At 38.7% G+C, this 17,803-nt stretch overlaps 1 protein-coding gene across 1 annotated transcript; it reads left to right on the forward strand.

Moving 5' to 3' along the window:
- Window positions 1-646: 646 nt before the first annotated feature.
- Window positions 647-10,786, forward strand: tbca (tubulin folding cofactor A). The gene is made up of 4 exons (XM_005802442.2): window positions 647-804; window positions 6,171-6,276; window positions 8,211-8,297; window positions 10,014-10,786. The coding sequence occupies exons 1-4, from the start codon at window positions 752-754 to the stop codon at window positions 10,092-10,094; spliced, it is 327 nt and encodes a 108-aa protein (XP_005802499.1). The 5' UTR covers window positions 647-751; the 3' UTR covers window positions 10,095-10,786.
- The last annotated feature ends 7,017 nt before the right edge of the window (window positions 10,787-17,803 follow it).

Genomic DNA, 17,803 nt, shown 5'->3' on the forward strand with positions numbered 1-17,803 from the left:
CTCAAATTTCACAGGTGTTTGTTGGGATAAGTACAGTAACCAGAAATTACATTCACATATTCCTTGAAACTTTCCACGCAATCGACCAAAGCACAGGAGTGCAACATTGTAAAATCAATGGAAGATGACTTTTTTTGTACAAATAAACATTTTAAAAGTGTGGTGTGGATTTGACACCTTTTAGAACCAATTTTGTTTTGCCTTAGAATTCCTCTACCATCGTGACGCACACATTTTTTTTTTAAACAAGTTTTTGTGCGAAACAGATCAAACTCAGTTCGATCGAATCTGTGAACATGAAATAATAATCTTAAAGTCTTGCCACTGATTTTTTTAAACTCTAACTTAAACTCTTTCTTAAATTCTTTTGCTGGCACTGTTGCAGTGGTAAAGTCTTAAAAATTATAATTATCAACAGAGATAATATAATATAATATAATATAATATAATATAATATAATATAATATAATATAATATAATATAATATAATATAATATAATATAATAATTTACAAAGCTTCTATAAATTGCAAATCATTGGTAGATCTATTTGAAATCAAGTGAGGTACAGAGCAGCTCACTCAGATAGGGCTCTCACTCGACCTGCCATTCAGACCTGAAAATTCAATAACAATCTACTCCGCGGATCGACTTCTCTGTGAGCAGCTTGTCATCCCTGAAGTCCATCTGCTTTCCTGCTCCAGGCAGCTCGAGGATCACACAGCGACGAATTTCATTCATCTTCTGCGGTCATGGCGGAGCCAAGAATTCGGCAGATCAAAATTAAAACGGGCATCGTGAAGAGGTATTTTGTTTGCTATACTTAAATAAGATCTAGTTAGCGGAGGCGGAGGTTTCATGAAAGCAACCCCGAGGCTAATGCTAGTTAGCTAACCGGCTAAGTCATACAGGAAGTTCTCGCCGTACACGGTGCAACATTTGCCGCGTGTGCTCTTAGTGTATCCCGATGACGAATCGCTGCTAGCTTAGCATGGCGCTATCTTTGGTTTGCTTCTGTTGGGAGTTTAATTTGTGGCACCAGGAAGTATCTTATCGACTCTCTCTAACCGCACAGAGTGACAATGAAGGCGGAGACGTCCGACTGTAAACAATGAACTGGTAAAATGTGTGTAGAACCTCGAGGTGCCAAAGCTAGAGGTAAGCTAACCTGCTAGCATATGGCTAATACAGGGTTGTCTCTGTGATGCGCTGCTTTGCCGCTATTTGTTTTAATTTTGGCTGTGCTGATGAAAAATAAGTTGCACTCAGTTGTTATTGATAATGTATGTTTAACCAATGATGATAATAATAATAATGAAAACTACAAACGGTATGAGCGAAAATAGAACCAAACGGCTCCATCTGAGTCAACGCAGCTGTATTTATTCTGTGATATTCAGTCGTGTGTTGAGGTCAAAGGTCCACAGTTAAGTAAAGGAAACAATGAATCCATATCTGATCAAATTTTAAACACATACTTACAATTCTTTTGCAAATATACTTTTATATGTTCCACAAATAAGTTTTACATTATATATATATATATATATATATATATATATATATATATATATATATATATTATACAGTAGAGTTTACTATTTAACTATTTGTCTTGTTTATGTAACGCACTGCATCATGAGTTTTATCTGTCAGACTTTTCCTTGCTTAGGACTGACATGTTATGTTAAACGGCTTGAATTGGGCTCCTTTTTAAGGTCGTCCAATCAGATGTAAATTTATTAAACAAGAGAGTGGAAATTATTTCTTGCTGTAATTGCAACGTACTCATGACATAATTGATCAAATATCTCCCAAAATTCGAGTTTTATTTGTGTAATTGCTATGTTACTTGGATACTTAACCGCTTTTGGATGCATTTATCGCCAGTCTTACTAATGTTTATGGGTATAAATGTTTTAATGGTTTTCTTATTAGAGAAATCTGTAAACAACATACACATTCAATGTGGCTGCAAATGGTGCCACATATTCTCTGAATTCACGTAAAGGCAAATTTCGTGCACATTTTTGTAGTTAATGTATGGCTTCGGTTGTGTGGGGTTTTATTTATTGTTTCTGATCGTTTTGTTCATCTATTTAAGGAAAAAAATATTTACAATATCTTCCAGTTCCAATGTAAAGTGTTCTTCATAACATGAAAGTTTATCGATCTTTGTGAAGGACCAGCTGACATTATTGTGCCATTATCAATACGTTGCTTAGAAATGGTCTCAATACAATGTTATCGTCTATCGCAATAATTTCCAGGATAATTTATTGTCCAGTAAAATTTTGGTGTTATCTCTTAATGCATTTTGGATTAAAAAACTAAATAAAATTGGCACATGCTTAGTGTCAGAGGAGGAAACAATAACCAACATACCTAATTTCAGAAAAACATTTCTTGGGCAAAGATAAAAATAGGTTTAATAACCAGATGTACCAGTGTTTAAAAAAAATAAGCAAACAAAAAGATGTAGGTTTTATGAGAAAACAATAATAATAATAATAATAACAGTGTATTGGTATTTTTGATTAGTTAAGTGTATTTCTTTTGATAGGCAGACCTCTAATTCCCCGCCGTTGATTGGATTTGTGCAGCATGCTACTGATTGTTTCTGACTCGGATTAGATTACCAGCAGGGTCCTGCAGACTTGCGTAATAATGATTTTCCTCGGAGGATGTTGGAGGAGCAACCATTGGAGGCGAAGCAGCAGCAGTCAGTCTCTGTCCCTTCCTACTGTATCCAGCTTTGACATTCTCTCAGCACCAGACAGAAGATATTAAATCTCCAATCGCTCCGGACCAAAAGCGTCTCTGAGAGACATGACCCTTTAATCAGACCACTGGGTTTAAGCACACAATTATTTGTCTCTGCTCTCTCCGTCTTCAGTTCCTCCGCCCTCTTCGTTCGTTTGGGCTCCTGGTAAAGCCTGCCTTTGCTCTTTTAGCCGGGCCCCACTTCCTGCGCCGTTTCCCCCCCCTCACATTTCAGACAGCGCCTCCCTGGCCCTGGCGAGGCGGATGCCCTTAATAAAATGACAACAGTAATTTGCCTTTGTCATTCCGGTCGCAGCAGAGACTACACCACGGCTCAAAAATACAGTGCCAGAGAAGGCGGCCAAATGTGTGTGTCGGTTGGCTTTAATTCCCTTTTCTTTCTTTTTTTTTTCTTCTTCCTATTTTCCAGAGAGCTGCCTTTTCCATTAAGCCCGTGGTGGCAGGTCTATTTAAAACCAGCCACGACCCCACCCCTCATTCACACTGCGCTCCCAAGTCTGTGAGAAATAAGAAATTAACATCTGGTCTGGAAGGTGGAGGAGGAATGGACGTTTTGTTATTAGACTGTCCTTCAGTTTTATTTAAATGATCCCAGCCTCCCTTCCTCCATCTTTTCCTCCTCCGCGTGCCACCTTCTCCTCTCCGAGCAGACGACATCACTCACCGCGCGTCAAGGCGGCGAGGGCGGAAGACAGCCGGCGGCGTTGCATACGGTGCCTGTTTAAAAGCTTCTTGATGGAAGCGCATTACGATAAGGGGTAATTGATGTAAAATATGACAGAGTGCTGTTGGCTTCCTTGGTTAGGCGAGGAGCGGCGCAGCACGGAGGCGAGGCTCCCCCGTAATGTGACTGACTAATGAAGGATTACTCACTTACACTCAGCTGATGTTATGAAAAATGAAATTTGTGTTGTCACTCCGACGAGCGGCCGCAGCCGGAAAAAGACAATTAGATGGAAATCATTACCAATAGCGATATTTTCAAACTCTATTATGCCAATCAGGCTCTGAACCTGTTTAATAGATTTAGTTCCATTTGGCCCGTAATTGATAAATAATCAAAATTTATCAATGTGCTCAAGCCCGTTTTCACTACCAATCAATGAGAGGAGGCCCATTTACCACCTGACTTGGTCCAAATTAGGGATTGAATTGATGATCAATTAATCATTAAAAAGGAGTAGTAGTGTGTGGGAGTGAGTGGGTGAGATGGTAAAGATGAATTAAAAGGGCCAACTAGTAACGTTCAGATGTGAACTGGATGGTACAATGCAGTTACTATGGACGGTTGATGAGGGGAAAAAACAGAGGATTATAAAAGGATTGACGTTTTTAATTTAAAATGAAAATATTTTTCTTAAATTGATTTAAATGAACAGAAACAGGAACTGCAAGGTAAGTACAGGTGGTGTTGTCGATGCTGTCTTTATTGATTTTCTGAAAGCTTTCAACACTAACCTATCAGATGCTAACTAAGTTGAGTTTTTCTCAATTATGGGGCACCACAGGAGTCGTCGTTGGGACCACTGCTTTTTATCTTGTTCATTAATGACTTACCAGAATGTGGTCCATCAAAAGTAGAAATAGTGCAAGAATTGAGTCGTTTGTAGGCCATTTTAGACGTGGTCGTCTCAAACAGGTGAAACAGATTGTGAAAATGAGTTATTTTGTTGAACTTTTAATTTATTAGAAATAATTGAATTTTTGATGCCACCATTACCCCTCATATGACACATTCTATATCAAGTTGGCAAAACAACTTCAAAACCAGTTTAAATGGTTTATAAACGAGCATTGAAGAGCCTTTAAAAAACAAATTGCTCCATCACTGTCAGGTACGTCAAGATCAAAAATGACTGAGTTGGGTCGATAATGTGAAGATATCATTATTCTGTCTTGGTTTATGAACCATTTCATGGCTGCACTCCACCAATACTGCAACAATTTATTCAAGTCATTGTCAATAAATGAACAGGTGCAGGCTCTACATGTGACTGTTTAGTACCACTTAGAAAAACTGCTGTTGGTTAAGCTACTTTTTCAATTCCAAGTGATGTTTAGCTTGTGGAGCTATATAATTATTTTTTCTTAAAGCCTTTGAGCCATCCTTAAGCTAGCCATGTGTCTGCTTGTTTTTCCCTTGATTAAACCTGCTAACTTATCAGGTTTAATCTTTTTTTTTTCTTAAAACAATGGGTTTCTGGTCTTCCAGTTGCACTGTAATGGTTGCCAAACTTAAGGGATATATTTTGCTTTCATATTTTATAAAACCCGTCATCATACACACTTTTCAGTCTTGCTAACTTGCAGCATTTTTTTGTAATAACACCAGTATTATTAGTGGTGATTATGAAGGTGCATTTGATTGTATTTAAAAGGTTCTGTCATGCAGCATAGGCTTAATTTTTTATGTGTTTTTTCAAAAACTATTGAATCAGATCTTAATAAAAAAGCACCTTGCAATAAGATATGGGGTGGATGATATGAACTTGAAGTTTTATTGCGATATTTTGATACTATTATAATGACAAAAGCGACGATAAGAACTATTTATTACTACTTTTTAAACTAACTGTATGACTGTGCCTGCCTGGCAGACCAATCATAGCAACACTTCTCTTGAACAACATACCCATTTATAATATGCATGTTTAAGACACCAGTCACATAGAGAAGGGTCATTTGTATCACTAAATTGCACACAGTAGCTACTTTTAATCATATTTCCAAGTCCAATGATATTTATTGATATTCTCTTTAAACAGTAGAGAAGATTTTTTAAATGAACAATTCCAACAATCCGGACGTTTAAGCATCATTTATTGGATTTATCGTGATGGCAATAAATCAGAATCTTCATTTATCACGATAAACGATGCAACAAATGCCCACCTCTACTCTCATTGACGAAACAGTGGAGAAAATAGTAAAACTAAGAATCTCAGCAATACGACAGTTTTGGGCGGGTTTAAAAACCATTGATTAGAATTTATCATGACGCCAATAACTCAGAATGGTTATCACAATAAGAAACTTACCGCAATAAACAATACGATAAATGCCCACCCCTTGTCCAAACTCAAATGTTTATTATTAAGTCAAAGGGTAAAGTTAGCAGGTCTTTCGGCAGCAGAGAGGAGTTTGTTACTGTGGTGTGTACCTTGGCATCCTGAGGGAGATGATCCTTCTGTGTCCCCTCAGTCAGTGGAAGTGCATGAAGATTAATGGCCCAGTCTGTAAAAAGTGACCATCACAGCCTGCCTTTCATGGTCCAGTCTATCCGGTCTCTCGAGTGTTTGATGTTTGCGGGAACAACACAGTGTCTTTGCCTTAAACCATGTCTCTTTTTTTTCCCTTTTCTTTTCCTCTGCTCTTGTCTGTGTCCAGGCTGGCTAAAGAGGAGCTTTCATACATAAACGAAGCAAAGGAGCAAGAGGAGAAAGTGGAGCGCCTGAAAGCAGAGGGAGGGGATGAATTCCTCATCAAGAAACAGGTGTTCAGCTTTTACTGGTTCTCTGGTTTTAACACTTCACATCTCTTGGTTGATTATTTGAGTGTGTAATGAGGTAAGTCCACAAGTTGGGTCATTAGAGTTTTTCTAAACTGACCCAGACATGATTATATCATGTGGGGTTGTTGCAGTGTGATAATTGCTGACTCGTGTTTGTAATTGAGCCGTTTATAGGCCCATAGAATCTCATGCTGTGTTTTCAATGTAACACGATATAAGGGTTTCATATTAGTTGATATCAGTCATTTTTACATGCAGAACTAGATTTAAAATTTTAATCGTTAATTGCACACAATTGTCTTTTCCTACAAAAATTCTGATTGTTTTTTTTTTTTTTGAAGGAAAAATAAACCCCCACTGGTCAAAGAGAAGCGGCTCCATTGTTGTTTGCAGATGAAACTTGTGTGTCATGTTTACGAGCGTACCAGAGACACAACACAAAGGTTTTTGGTCTGGACTTTTGCGTGTAAAAGATGTGACTGTGTTAAAATGTTTTAACACATTAAAATTTATGTAATTAATTGAGATTAACTTGCTAAAGTTCTGACCCTAATAGTTATTGATTGGGGTTTTATTTGTCTTAAATATCTGAAATACTGCCTAACTGGTGGTGAGACCTTTCCTGTTTTTTCCAGTTTTCACACCGTAATTTTTTTTATTTTCATTTTTAGGCAGTTATGAGGCAGGGTTGCGAACCTGAAACTGTTGCTGTGTAAGTTACTCAACAGGTTGTTGCTAGGTAACCAAAGACTGAATGAGTTAGTTAGTTGATGCCATCAGCCTTGCTTTGCTCGCTGTGAGAAGGTGAGTGGCGAAAGCCATTCCTCTGCCTACATCCCCAACAATGCCGTGCGGTTCTGAATCGGAGTTCAGTGAAATTCTAGAATATTCTATCAGACTTAACACCGATATTGATCATGTGCTCAAATGTATTGCTGTTGATTTATTTCCTTTGTTGCCACATTTAGCGACTTTTCAGGCAAGAAAATCACTGATCAGAAGATCAGGCATTTTAAATATCGGTGATCGGCCTGAAAACTGCAATCTTACCATTCTGATTTCATAGCAACTAATATTGTTATAGCAATGTTAAATTCAGTCATTATAAAATCTTACTCGTGAGAAAAGTAAGATTTTATGTGTGATTTACCTGTTTTCCTTTGATTGTTTTAAAACGATGTAAAGAAGTCATCTGTTCAGCGTGGGACCCACAGTGGTTCAGAAGCGAAAGCTGAGCTCGTATCAAAGATTCTGTTTGTGTTGGGTTTGTCGCAGGTTTGAGCGACAGGCTTAGTCGGTGTTAAACCGGATTGGATTGGGAGGCCAGATGGATTATTGAAGTTGAGAGGTTTGTGAGGCGGGATGACTTAGAGGTTTATGTTTTAATGGAATCAATACGCTTTAAGTGTCGTCTTCATCCCGTCCTGATGGGATCATTCCACCGCACCGGGGAGGGCGCCGTGACTTTCCTCTCGTTCCAGCATCGCTCCACTCGCCTGCCTCGCCCTGTCGCACCTAGATGACTCGTCTGGCTTGTTTTTGACTTTGCGGCGCCGCAGCGGGGTTGGCGAGGAAGTTTCTGTCAAGAAGAAGTGTGTCTGATGGCCTGTTCTGCTGTTTATAGGAGGGCGCTCCACGTTAGCACTCGACTGTATTGCACTTCCGCTGATCAGCGCCACCCTCGCCTCAAGGTTTTTCACAGTGGAGACATTCCCCTCCGTGTTCCAAAAGCCCGGCCAATCAGTCTGCCTGTACCTAGCTGTACCTAGCTGTTCAGATCAAAGGCCGAGACATTGGAGGGAAAGTTTCACGACAATTTTAAAGAAATTCTTGTATTAAATTGACAATTTGAGCAGATCTAAGGTCTTATAATCAGAAATGGAAGAGACTGATGTGATCTGTGTGTGCATGTGCAGATGGAGGTGCTGCAGGAGTCCAGAATGATGGTGCCGGACTGCCGCCGCCGCCTCACTGTAGCCCACGCAGACCTGCTTCAGTTACTAGTAAGTAGCATTCAACTTCTATGTGCCACAAATCTGGAACAAACTGCCAGAAAACTGCAAAACAGTTGAAACAGAGATCCTTTAAATTAGGACTAAAAACCCACCTGTTTAGAGTTACTTTAGAACCTTAACAAATGAAACATTGACCAACTTTGAAACAGTAGAAACTATTATAATGCCACAAAGAGTTTAAAAGCAGGAATTGTATAAAAATATTAGACTGATTTTTCCGCCAGAATCTGCTTTTTGAGGTAGAATAAAGACCCATTAGCAGCCCAGTCCACAAAGATTACTTACTCTTGAGAAGGATTGGTCAAACAAGGGTTTTGTCGAGATTTCAACAAATCTCGACAAATGTGGTTAGACGCTGTAAAAAAAAAAAGTGGTAAGAAACTTTTTTTACAGCGTCTTACCTTTTTTTTTTTACTCTGAATTTGACTCGGTCTGGGAAAAAGAAATTATTGGGAAACCCTAATCTTATTCCTGCAATTTCTCCACATTAGAACTACAAACTTAAAGGTAATTTATGAGGATTTTTTTTATCCATCTTTTCATTGTTTTGTTTAGTGTCTGTAATTTCTTTTTTGTTGTAGAGTAGAATCTAAACGAAATAGAATAGAATTCAAGTCATAAATACTTTATTTATCCCAAAAGGGAAATCAAATGTTGTCACAACTCATATAATCCAACTAGCTTCAGCTCCATAAACCAATGAAAGAGCAGAGATGTAATACTGCCAGTCAGTCATTTTCATGTTGATTACAGTCAGGGTGCACCAATATTGCAGACAACTGATAAATTGGCCCCAATTTTCTTAATTTTGATCTGCTGATTCTTGCATGTGAAGCCAGTCTTATCCACCGATCTTCTCTGCAAGCGTATAAAAATAAGCCACTATCCTCTTCTGCTCCGCTTTGAAAGTTTTGTCTGTTAGCTCCGCACACCAGGCCACGTCTGCAAGTTTGTATTTAACAATGGTCATCCCACTGTTGCCAACTCAGCAACTTCCATGTTGTAGTTAGTGACATTTTAGACCATAAAAATCAGTATCGGACAAAATCGGAATCGGCAGGTCAGGCTTTTTGAAAATCTGTAATCTGCGATCGGCCAGAAAACTCCCAATCGGTGCACCCTGAGATAAAATATGCTTCTCAAATACAACAAACTGCCCGGAAAGCGAACTTCAGCGGCCGTTTGGCTGCTTTAAACAAAGTGAACTTTTTAACATGAGCAGAAAGCACACGTTGCATTAATGAACTCGTGTGTGGGTGTGACAATGGAAGCGGAGAGCGCGGCCAAACCCCCGGGGATTTAAGTTGATACGGCGAGAAGCAAACATAAGCATGCGCGGCTCAGGGTCAGCGCAATTAGCGCGGCGCAGCAGCCGGGCGGCTCCAGGTGTGAGTCACAACCTCCCCTCTCCTACAACCCGTCCTCCCCGAGGCAGACGTGCACACGCTCATCACAGCTCATTAGCGGCGGCGTCACGGCGGCGACCACCGCAGGAACTCGGAACGCACTCGACTGAACGACGGCTTTGCGGTCGCGACGTCCCTCCCGGCGACTTCTGCCCTGCTAGTTTTAGCTCCCAGTAACAAGTTTCCTAATGGTGGTGACAAACATTAATTTTGTATATGTTTTTAATGGAAGTCAGGAATAATGCAGTGGTTGAAATAACCCTGTTGGTGTGTGTTTTGTGTGTGTGTGTGTGCGCAGGAAACAGAAGCGGATCTGGCCGAATCAGAGGAGTACAAAGAAGCTAGGAAAGTACTGGACTCAGTGAAGCTTGAAGGATAATTTCTGCCGGCTTTCTGTTCTCGCCGCTGGATTCTCGCCGGCTTAAATGTCCATTCCCTTTTCTCCAGGCCTTGTTCAGAACCACAGAGACCAACAGAATCCTCTCAAAGTTTCTTGCTCTTGATGTAATTGTTTCTGCTGTTTACTCCTAATGCCTCCCACCTCCATTTGTTCAACTCCTCCTGTGTGTAAATCCCGTAAGAACACAGTGAAATATTGTTTATGAACACCACGGAGCGAAGGGGGCTTCTCAGCGTTTTTGATTATTAAACGCTCACTTTCGGTCCATTACGTTTCGAAAGGCTTTTTTGTTTTTTTGCATTTTCTTGAGACTTTTCATGAATTTGAATGTTTTGCCTTCTCTGGGACAAGTTTCTGTCGTCTCGGATTATGTTGCTTTCTCTTGTTTAGCCCTTTTGTTTCTGAATAAATAAAAAGTACGGTGAAGAATGATCTCTAACCAATCAAAGCCCAAATATGCACTGTGAAGTTTCTCCTAGAGGTATTTTTTCAGGTATTTTTTTTTTCCAACTTTAATGTAGGTTTTCATTTCTTTTTTATTATTATTATTATTATTTTAATCCACTTAGCTAAGCATTTGGAAGAATTTAATTGCATGTATGTTCCTGCTAACCACACTGAACTGGATTGTGTCTTGATGCCTACAATAAAGACAAGAGCACTTTGGGAAACCCTGTCAGTTACTTAAGAATGACAAAACGTCCCCTGCTTCTCTCCCATCTATTATTCAAATGGCCTTAAAAATAACGACACCTTACATTACCGCTGAGTGAGTCCTTCCTAAATAGTCATACTAATAACTGAGCTCAATTGCCGGACAAATTAAGGTTACATTTGACTTGATCCTTATTTTTGCAGATTTCGATAATTATCGGGATCACCCCCAAAGTCTCATTACCGCCCTAATGAGGCGGCGCCTCTCCGTGACATCCAGCCCGCTCCGTCTCGTTAAGGAAATCGCTCTTCAATGCTGATTATTTTATTTGGAGGTATAATTATATTTCTTTCGGATAACTCACGGCCTAATCGGGAGTCCGTGCAGGAGGGCAGCGGCGCTAATTGAGGCATGAGATGCGGCCGGCGGGGCGCTCCACCTGCGGTTGGCGTGACCCAGAAGGGACCGCGGGCAAGGCGGATTGGAAACACGTGGGCTGGAGGTCCCGGTTGGTGGGGAGGCAGCAGCTGGGGGAACATATTATGAGATCCAGCTTTCAGGTTTCTTGGTAACAGGCCAATTTAGGCTAACGGAACCAAACTTTGATCCGGTCACTTATCATGGACAGCTCGCATTGATGAACTGAGAGCCAGAGTTGGCAAAAATGCTATAAGTGAATGGAGCAGCCACCATGAAACCACAATAGAACCATAGGATGACTGTAAAAAGTGTTACGAAATGTATTAAAATATTTAAAACTTAAAGTCAAAATGACATTCTGGTCAACTACGATTATCGATGTAAACACCGTAAGAAGTTACGTTTTTTTATATTTATTTTAAAAACATTGCGTAATTAACCATGTTTTAAAAATTATAATGATCATCAGTTTTTTTAAAGTTATTCCTTACTATTCTGAGCATTAATAGAGATTTCCAATGTAATTATTAACTAATCGGAGTGTTCACTGAATTAGGCCATATGTCCTCTCAATAATAGGATATACTGTTCATTTATCAGCCTGTGCTTCCAGCACTCCACCGCCAGAGGAAATTGTAAGCTTAAGAATTAAACTTAAGCTAAAAAACAACACTCTTTGAATTTGATCAATTCATCCAAATATTTAATAATTTAATTACCCAAATTAAGTTCTAACTATTCAGTTTAATTTGGACTTAATGTTCAGACACAGCTGGGGAAATCTGTCGTGCGGAGAGAAAAAAGAACAATGAAGAGTTTCTGAGCAAAAATCATTTTCTTTTTATCAATCCAGAATCATCTGTCCAATTTACATTTCTAAGGATAAAGTTTCAAACAGTTGTACATAAACTCTGTCATAAGCAAAGCCCTGTAGCTTCCTCCTTGGCTATGGCGCCATGAAGTGAGTGACCACCATGTTAAAAAGAAACAACATATAAAAACCGGCTTGTTATTTAAGCACAAGACTTTACTAAAATTGTGCTTTTTATGTTTTTTTTTCTATGAAAGCCCAACTGTGACATTTTATGCGATAGTATCTTAAAATTATGAGCTAGCTTGGAAACGAGGCTCACGCTAATACGGAACTTGCTAGCAAGGGAAGCTTTTTAAATGAGGCAAATAGCAAAGCTACACTGGTTGTCATGGAAAAAACCTTAAATTCTACCATTTTGAAGAAGCATTTCCGCCACTGGTGGGGAAAAAGAGCCTTTTATCTCGTAATTATGAGGTAAAAAGCTTCGCTGTTTCACATTAGCATCAGCCCCTAGCGCTGTTTCCAAACTTGCTCCAGTCATTTCCTATACAACATTTCTATTTACTTCTTGAATTAATTTACAGTCCAACCCATAACCAATCAGCCTTGCTATCCTCTGCTGGGTATGTTACGCAACGAATAAAAACACCAGTAAATCTTGAGTTAAAGTCTAATATTGTTGATGTAGGATCATTTATTACCAACATGTAGTTAGGGTTGAACTATTATTGAACAATTAATTTACAAACTAGTACGCTTGACTACATTTTTTAAACTTTTAAAAGCGCATTTGACCAGTTTTAACTAAATACTATATATATATACAGTACAGACCAAAAGTTTGGACACACCTTTCTAATTCAATGGGTTTTCTTTATTTTCATGACTATTTATAAGGCAAGAAATCCCACTTATTAACCTGACAGGGCAGGTTGACCTATGAAGTGAAAACCATTTCAGGTGACGACCTCTTGAAGCTCATCAAGAAAATGCAGAGTGTGTGCAAAGCAGTAATCACAGCAAAAGGTTGCTACTTTGAAGAAACTAGAATATAAGGGCTATTTTCAGTTGTTTTACACTTTTTTGTTTAGTGCATATTTCCACATGTGTTATTCATAGTTTTGATGCCTTCAGTGTGAATCTACAATGTCAATAGTCATGAAAATAAAGGAAACTCATTGAATTAAAAGGTGTGTCCAAACTTTTGGTCTCTACTGTATATATATATATACGTGAATATATATATATATATATAATGTGGAGCCAGTAGAGTTGTTGATGTCTCACACAAGACGGGAGACCTTTACCACTGAACCTAAAAGCCTGCAGCCGTACATTTCCGTCACTTTACCACAACAGAGGTTGTCCCATTTTCCGCCTTTAAGTCTGTCAGTGTCAAACTTTTCCCGCATCAGCTCGGAGCAGCGCCCTGTGGCAGCAGCTCTCCTCCTCCTCCTCGCCACGGTAACTTCATTCCTCCTATAATCCCCCAGACTGTCACCAAATCAGCTGCATGAAACAAGAATCTCATTTGTTGAACTGGGAGCACGGTGCACATGGAAGATCGATTGTTTTTCTCCTCAGAAATCTCTAATTGAGTGAATACGGACTGCAAAGAGAGAGAGAGAGAGAGAGAGAGAGAGAGACAGAGAGAGAGAGAGAGAGAGAGAGAGAGAGAGGGAGAGAGAGAGAGAGAGAGGGAGAGAGAGAGAGAGAGAGAGAGAGAGAGAGAGAGAGAGAGAGAGAGAGAGAGAGAGAAAAACAGGAACTGCACCAGCTCTGGTCTGTGTAACCAGAAGGTTCTGGGTTCTAGCCCGGCCAAAGACAAAAAGAAAGGCTTGGTGATGGTGTTCGACTCATCGGCTGCTGTTTTAGATTGCACTTTCTTTATTTGGGTGAAAATAAAATGTACTTTTATCTTCATTCTCGGCCTTTGTGTTGTCCAGCAGAAAACTGTATGACTAATGTGTTATGTATCATGCATTATGATGAAGGATGTCACACTGGTAAGCACCGAGAACTGTCATAAGATTTTCAATTAATAAAGTTTGTACTGATCCAACAATTGACGTTCCAGCTAGTTGATAGAAGTGATACGGCTCTCTGCCTAGGGTGGCATCTTGTCAAAGGATGGCACAAGCCCTCAACCATTAAAAAAATTGTAATTAATAATAAACAAAAGTGATCTGTCAGAAAATAAGGCAGCAGGTATTTAAAAACACAGTTTGATGGTGATGAGAGAACAAAAAAAAAACAAAACCGTTTTTTTCATATTTTTGTCTTATTTCGAATGGCCTTAGATTGAGAGGAAGCTTGAAAATTGCAGTAAAGGCAGGTTACACTACAATATTTCAAAACTAACTTATTTGCAATACAACTGAGCTACTTGTGAAAAGAATAAATGAAACTCTTAGGTAAAAATAAATACAAAGGAAATTCCTCCCACAAATCTAATTTCGAGACGTTTTCAAATTTGCTTGGAATTCCTCTTATTTACCCGAGTGGATTTTATTTAAATAATTTCCACTCAGATCTTTCTTTTAAATGTTACCATATGTAGACGGGTTTTAAAAATACACATATATACATATATATATATATATATATATATATATATATATATATATATATATATATATATATGTATATATATATTATTTATTGGTTAAGATCCAACAGGTTGTGTTAGCAGTGTAAAAGTCTCCCCTCGTCTCCAGAAAGCCTAAAACGACCCAAACGTCCCACAGAGACGCATCGCGTTGACTTCGTCAAGACGAGGATTGTTTGTTTGTCCGATAATATTAGAGAAAATGTGACATCGCGAAGGTCCACGATTCCTTCCTTAATTACAACCTTCATCAAGCTGCCGTTCGAAAGTAAATTATTATTATTATTATTATTATTATTATTATTATTATTATTATTATTATTATTATTATTATTATTATTATGTTTGTCCCGCAGACGCATCTTCATTCCTCACATCATGATCCGCTCTCTGGTTGTCCGGGTTAAATATGACCCGAGTCACTCACAGCTATAAAAGCGCGGCGCAAAGTGTGTGGCGTCGTAAAACCAAGCGCGCAATCCATCATCGCGCAACGCGAAGGATCTAAATTACCCTCGTGTTGCAAGGTGCGTCAGGAGACGTGTGCACAGGTATCGCTGTTAGGATGGGGGGGAAAAAACAACAACAAAAACTTGGGCGGTTATATTTGCGCATAATCCGTTCCTTTGCCTGTATAAATATAGCAGAAGGCGCACGATGTCGTCCTCGCAAACCAGACTGGAAATAACAGGATACAAGAAGACCGAACAAACAAACAAACAAAAAAGACAAATTCGCTGCTTTTTCTCTTGCTCCCTTATATATAAAAGACGCAGGAATGAGCGCAAATGCGTTTTAAATAGCGTCCATCCTTCCGTGTAGCGCCACCAGATTGCAGACAAATCAAAGATGAGCAGCAGCAGCAGCAGCAGCAGCAACCGGAGCCTGGACGGATGGAGGAAGAAAAGAACCCCGGGCTTCACGCTCGGACGCCTCCATTGTGGCGCATAATAAATATATAAATAAATAAATCTGCTCTTTCATAACAAAAAAAAAAAAAAACAAAAAAAAAAGAAGAAAGAAAGCTCCCGACATCATGTCTTCAACATGTCTGACTTTCTTTTTGTCCACATCTATGATATGCGTTTGCATAAAAAAACAGAAAACAAATGCACTGGGTTTATTAAATTCATAGCATAAAATAAGTTTGTTTTTGCTTTTTTTTTTTGTGCACGTAAAACGAGTCAATTTGAACAGATTGTTAAACGGGACTGAATGGGGACAGAATTTGTGCTGACGTCAGATGCAAATTTGTCCATCAATTACGTTGGTCATAACAATCGATCTGAAAAACACTTTTAAATCGTCATCAAGGCTGACCGAAGTACTGTACAATAATAATAAAATAAGAGAGAGTGTGATCATTTTGGTGAAAAAAGCAAAAATGTTGACTTTTTAAAATTGTTTTTATTTCATTTTTTTTTAAGTTTCAGCACTAATTGCTTAAGCGGACAGTGAAATGGGAGATACGTCCAGTTAGGAGGGGTCCACCTGCACTGAAAAAACAATCTGTCAGAATTGAATCAATGAAATTAGGAGCTGTTTTGATTCACATTTCTGAGTAATAATGACATACGTTAGGTTTAAGAGTTAAATGCCACAACGGACAACACCACACATTTTCTAAAGTGTCATAACTCAAGTTTACGTGAAATATTCTCATGGTTTTGCTCATCCGGTTTGTCATTCAATCGATAAAATGAAATCATAAATCAGAATTGGTTTGTGATGACGGCAGGAAACAACTGAAATAGCGATGATGTGTCTCCTTGACAACATTGGCAACAGTTCCTTCAGAGCTAAAAAGCGCCACTTGCTAGCAAATTTGATGTGAGCGTTAACGCTGTCTCTAGCCAAAGATGGACACAGACTTTCATTTTTGAAACTTTTTAACTTGAATAACTTTTTTTTTAACATCAGTTCATATTTACAACACATATCGGCTTTACTTATTTCTCTGCTGGACAGCACACAATACCAACTACAAGTGGCTCTCTGTCTTCTTTAGTTAAATTTTCTTCAATATGTATCGCTGAGGTTTGTTCCCACAGTTGATAAGATAACGCAATAACAAATTTTAAATTTTATTGGGTATTATCACATCCCCTTCAAAATTCGGTTTTACAGTGTAGCCAGGTCCAGTGCTGGAGCAGCAGAAAACTTGTCTTGGCTCAACTGACAAACACAATTCCTTTACATATTACACCAAATAACGCTTAGAAATTTCTTTATTTTATTTTATTTTATTTTATTTTTATCTTTATTTGATAAAACATTGTGAGTTTGGCATCAATAATATTACAGGAAGCCCACTTGATTGGTCTCCATGAGTCATTTTGTGTCCATCACAGTGGGATAGTGCAGAACATTTGAATCATATGTGCAGTTTCTATCTTTCGTATAAATGAAATTGAATTTTAGAGACTATTAAATATCTATTTTTTTTTTTAAAATTAAGCTTTTTTTCTGAAAAAGAATTTGTTTTCAAAAGTAAGACATAAACGTCTTTATTAAAATTTGACTGGCGTTATTGACTAAGACAACAAATATTCTCATTCACGTGCGACTCCATGATGTCCATCAGGTAAATGTTAAGGCTGTAAGGCATTGGGCGAGAGGAAGAGTACACCTTGGACAAGTTACCAGTGCATCACAGGACAACACACACACACACACACACGCACACACACACACACACACACACACACACACACACACACACACACACACACACACACACACACACACACACACACACACACACACACACACACACACGTACAGAGCTATGGACAATTTAGAACCTATCCGACATGTTTTTGGAATCATGCACAGGGAGAAAATGCAAACTCCATGGAGAAAGGTCTCAGTCCAGGATTCGAACTCACAACCCTAATGCTGTAATGTGACAGTCCTACCAACTGCATCAACATACAGCCTGTTATGAAACCTGTGGATGTAAAAGTCTGTCTTGGCAGTAGGCCGTAAGTCTGCATGCAGCTATAGCTTTCTGTTTTTTAGCGACAGCGCTAATGCTAATGTTAGCCTTAACACTAGCGCTTAATTTCATTGTATTTTTCATCTAATTTTTGTTTAAAATTAGACTCATTTAGTTCTGTGTCAATTTCTTTCGTTCCTACTTAGAAATTTTTTATTCAAATCTAACTTAAGGTGTAAAATGTTACCCCAAT

The sequence above is a fragment of the Xiphophorus maculatus genome, chromosome 8 (genome assembly GCF_002775205.1).
Source record: "Xiphophorus maculatus strain JP 163 A chromosome 8, X_maculatus-5.0-male, whole genome shotgun sequence".
NCBI lineage: Eukaryota > Metazoa > Chordata > Actinopteri > Cyprinodontiformes > Poeciliidae > Xiphophorus > Xiphophorus maculatus.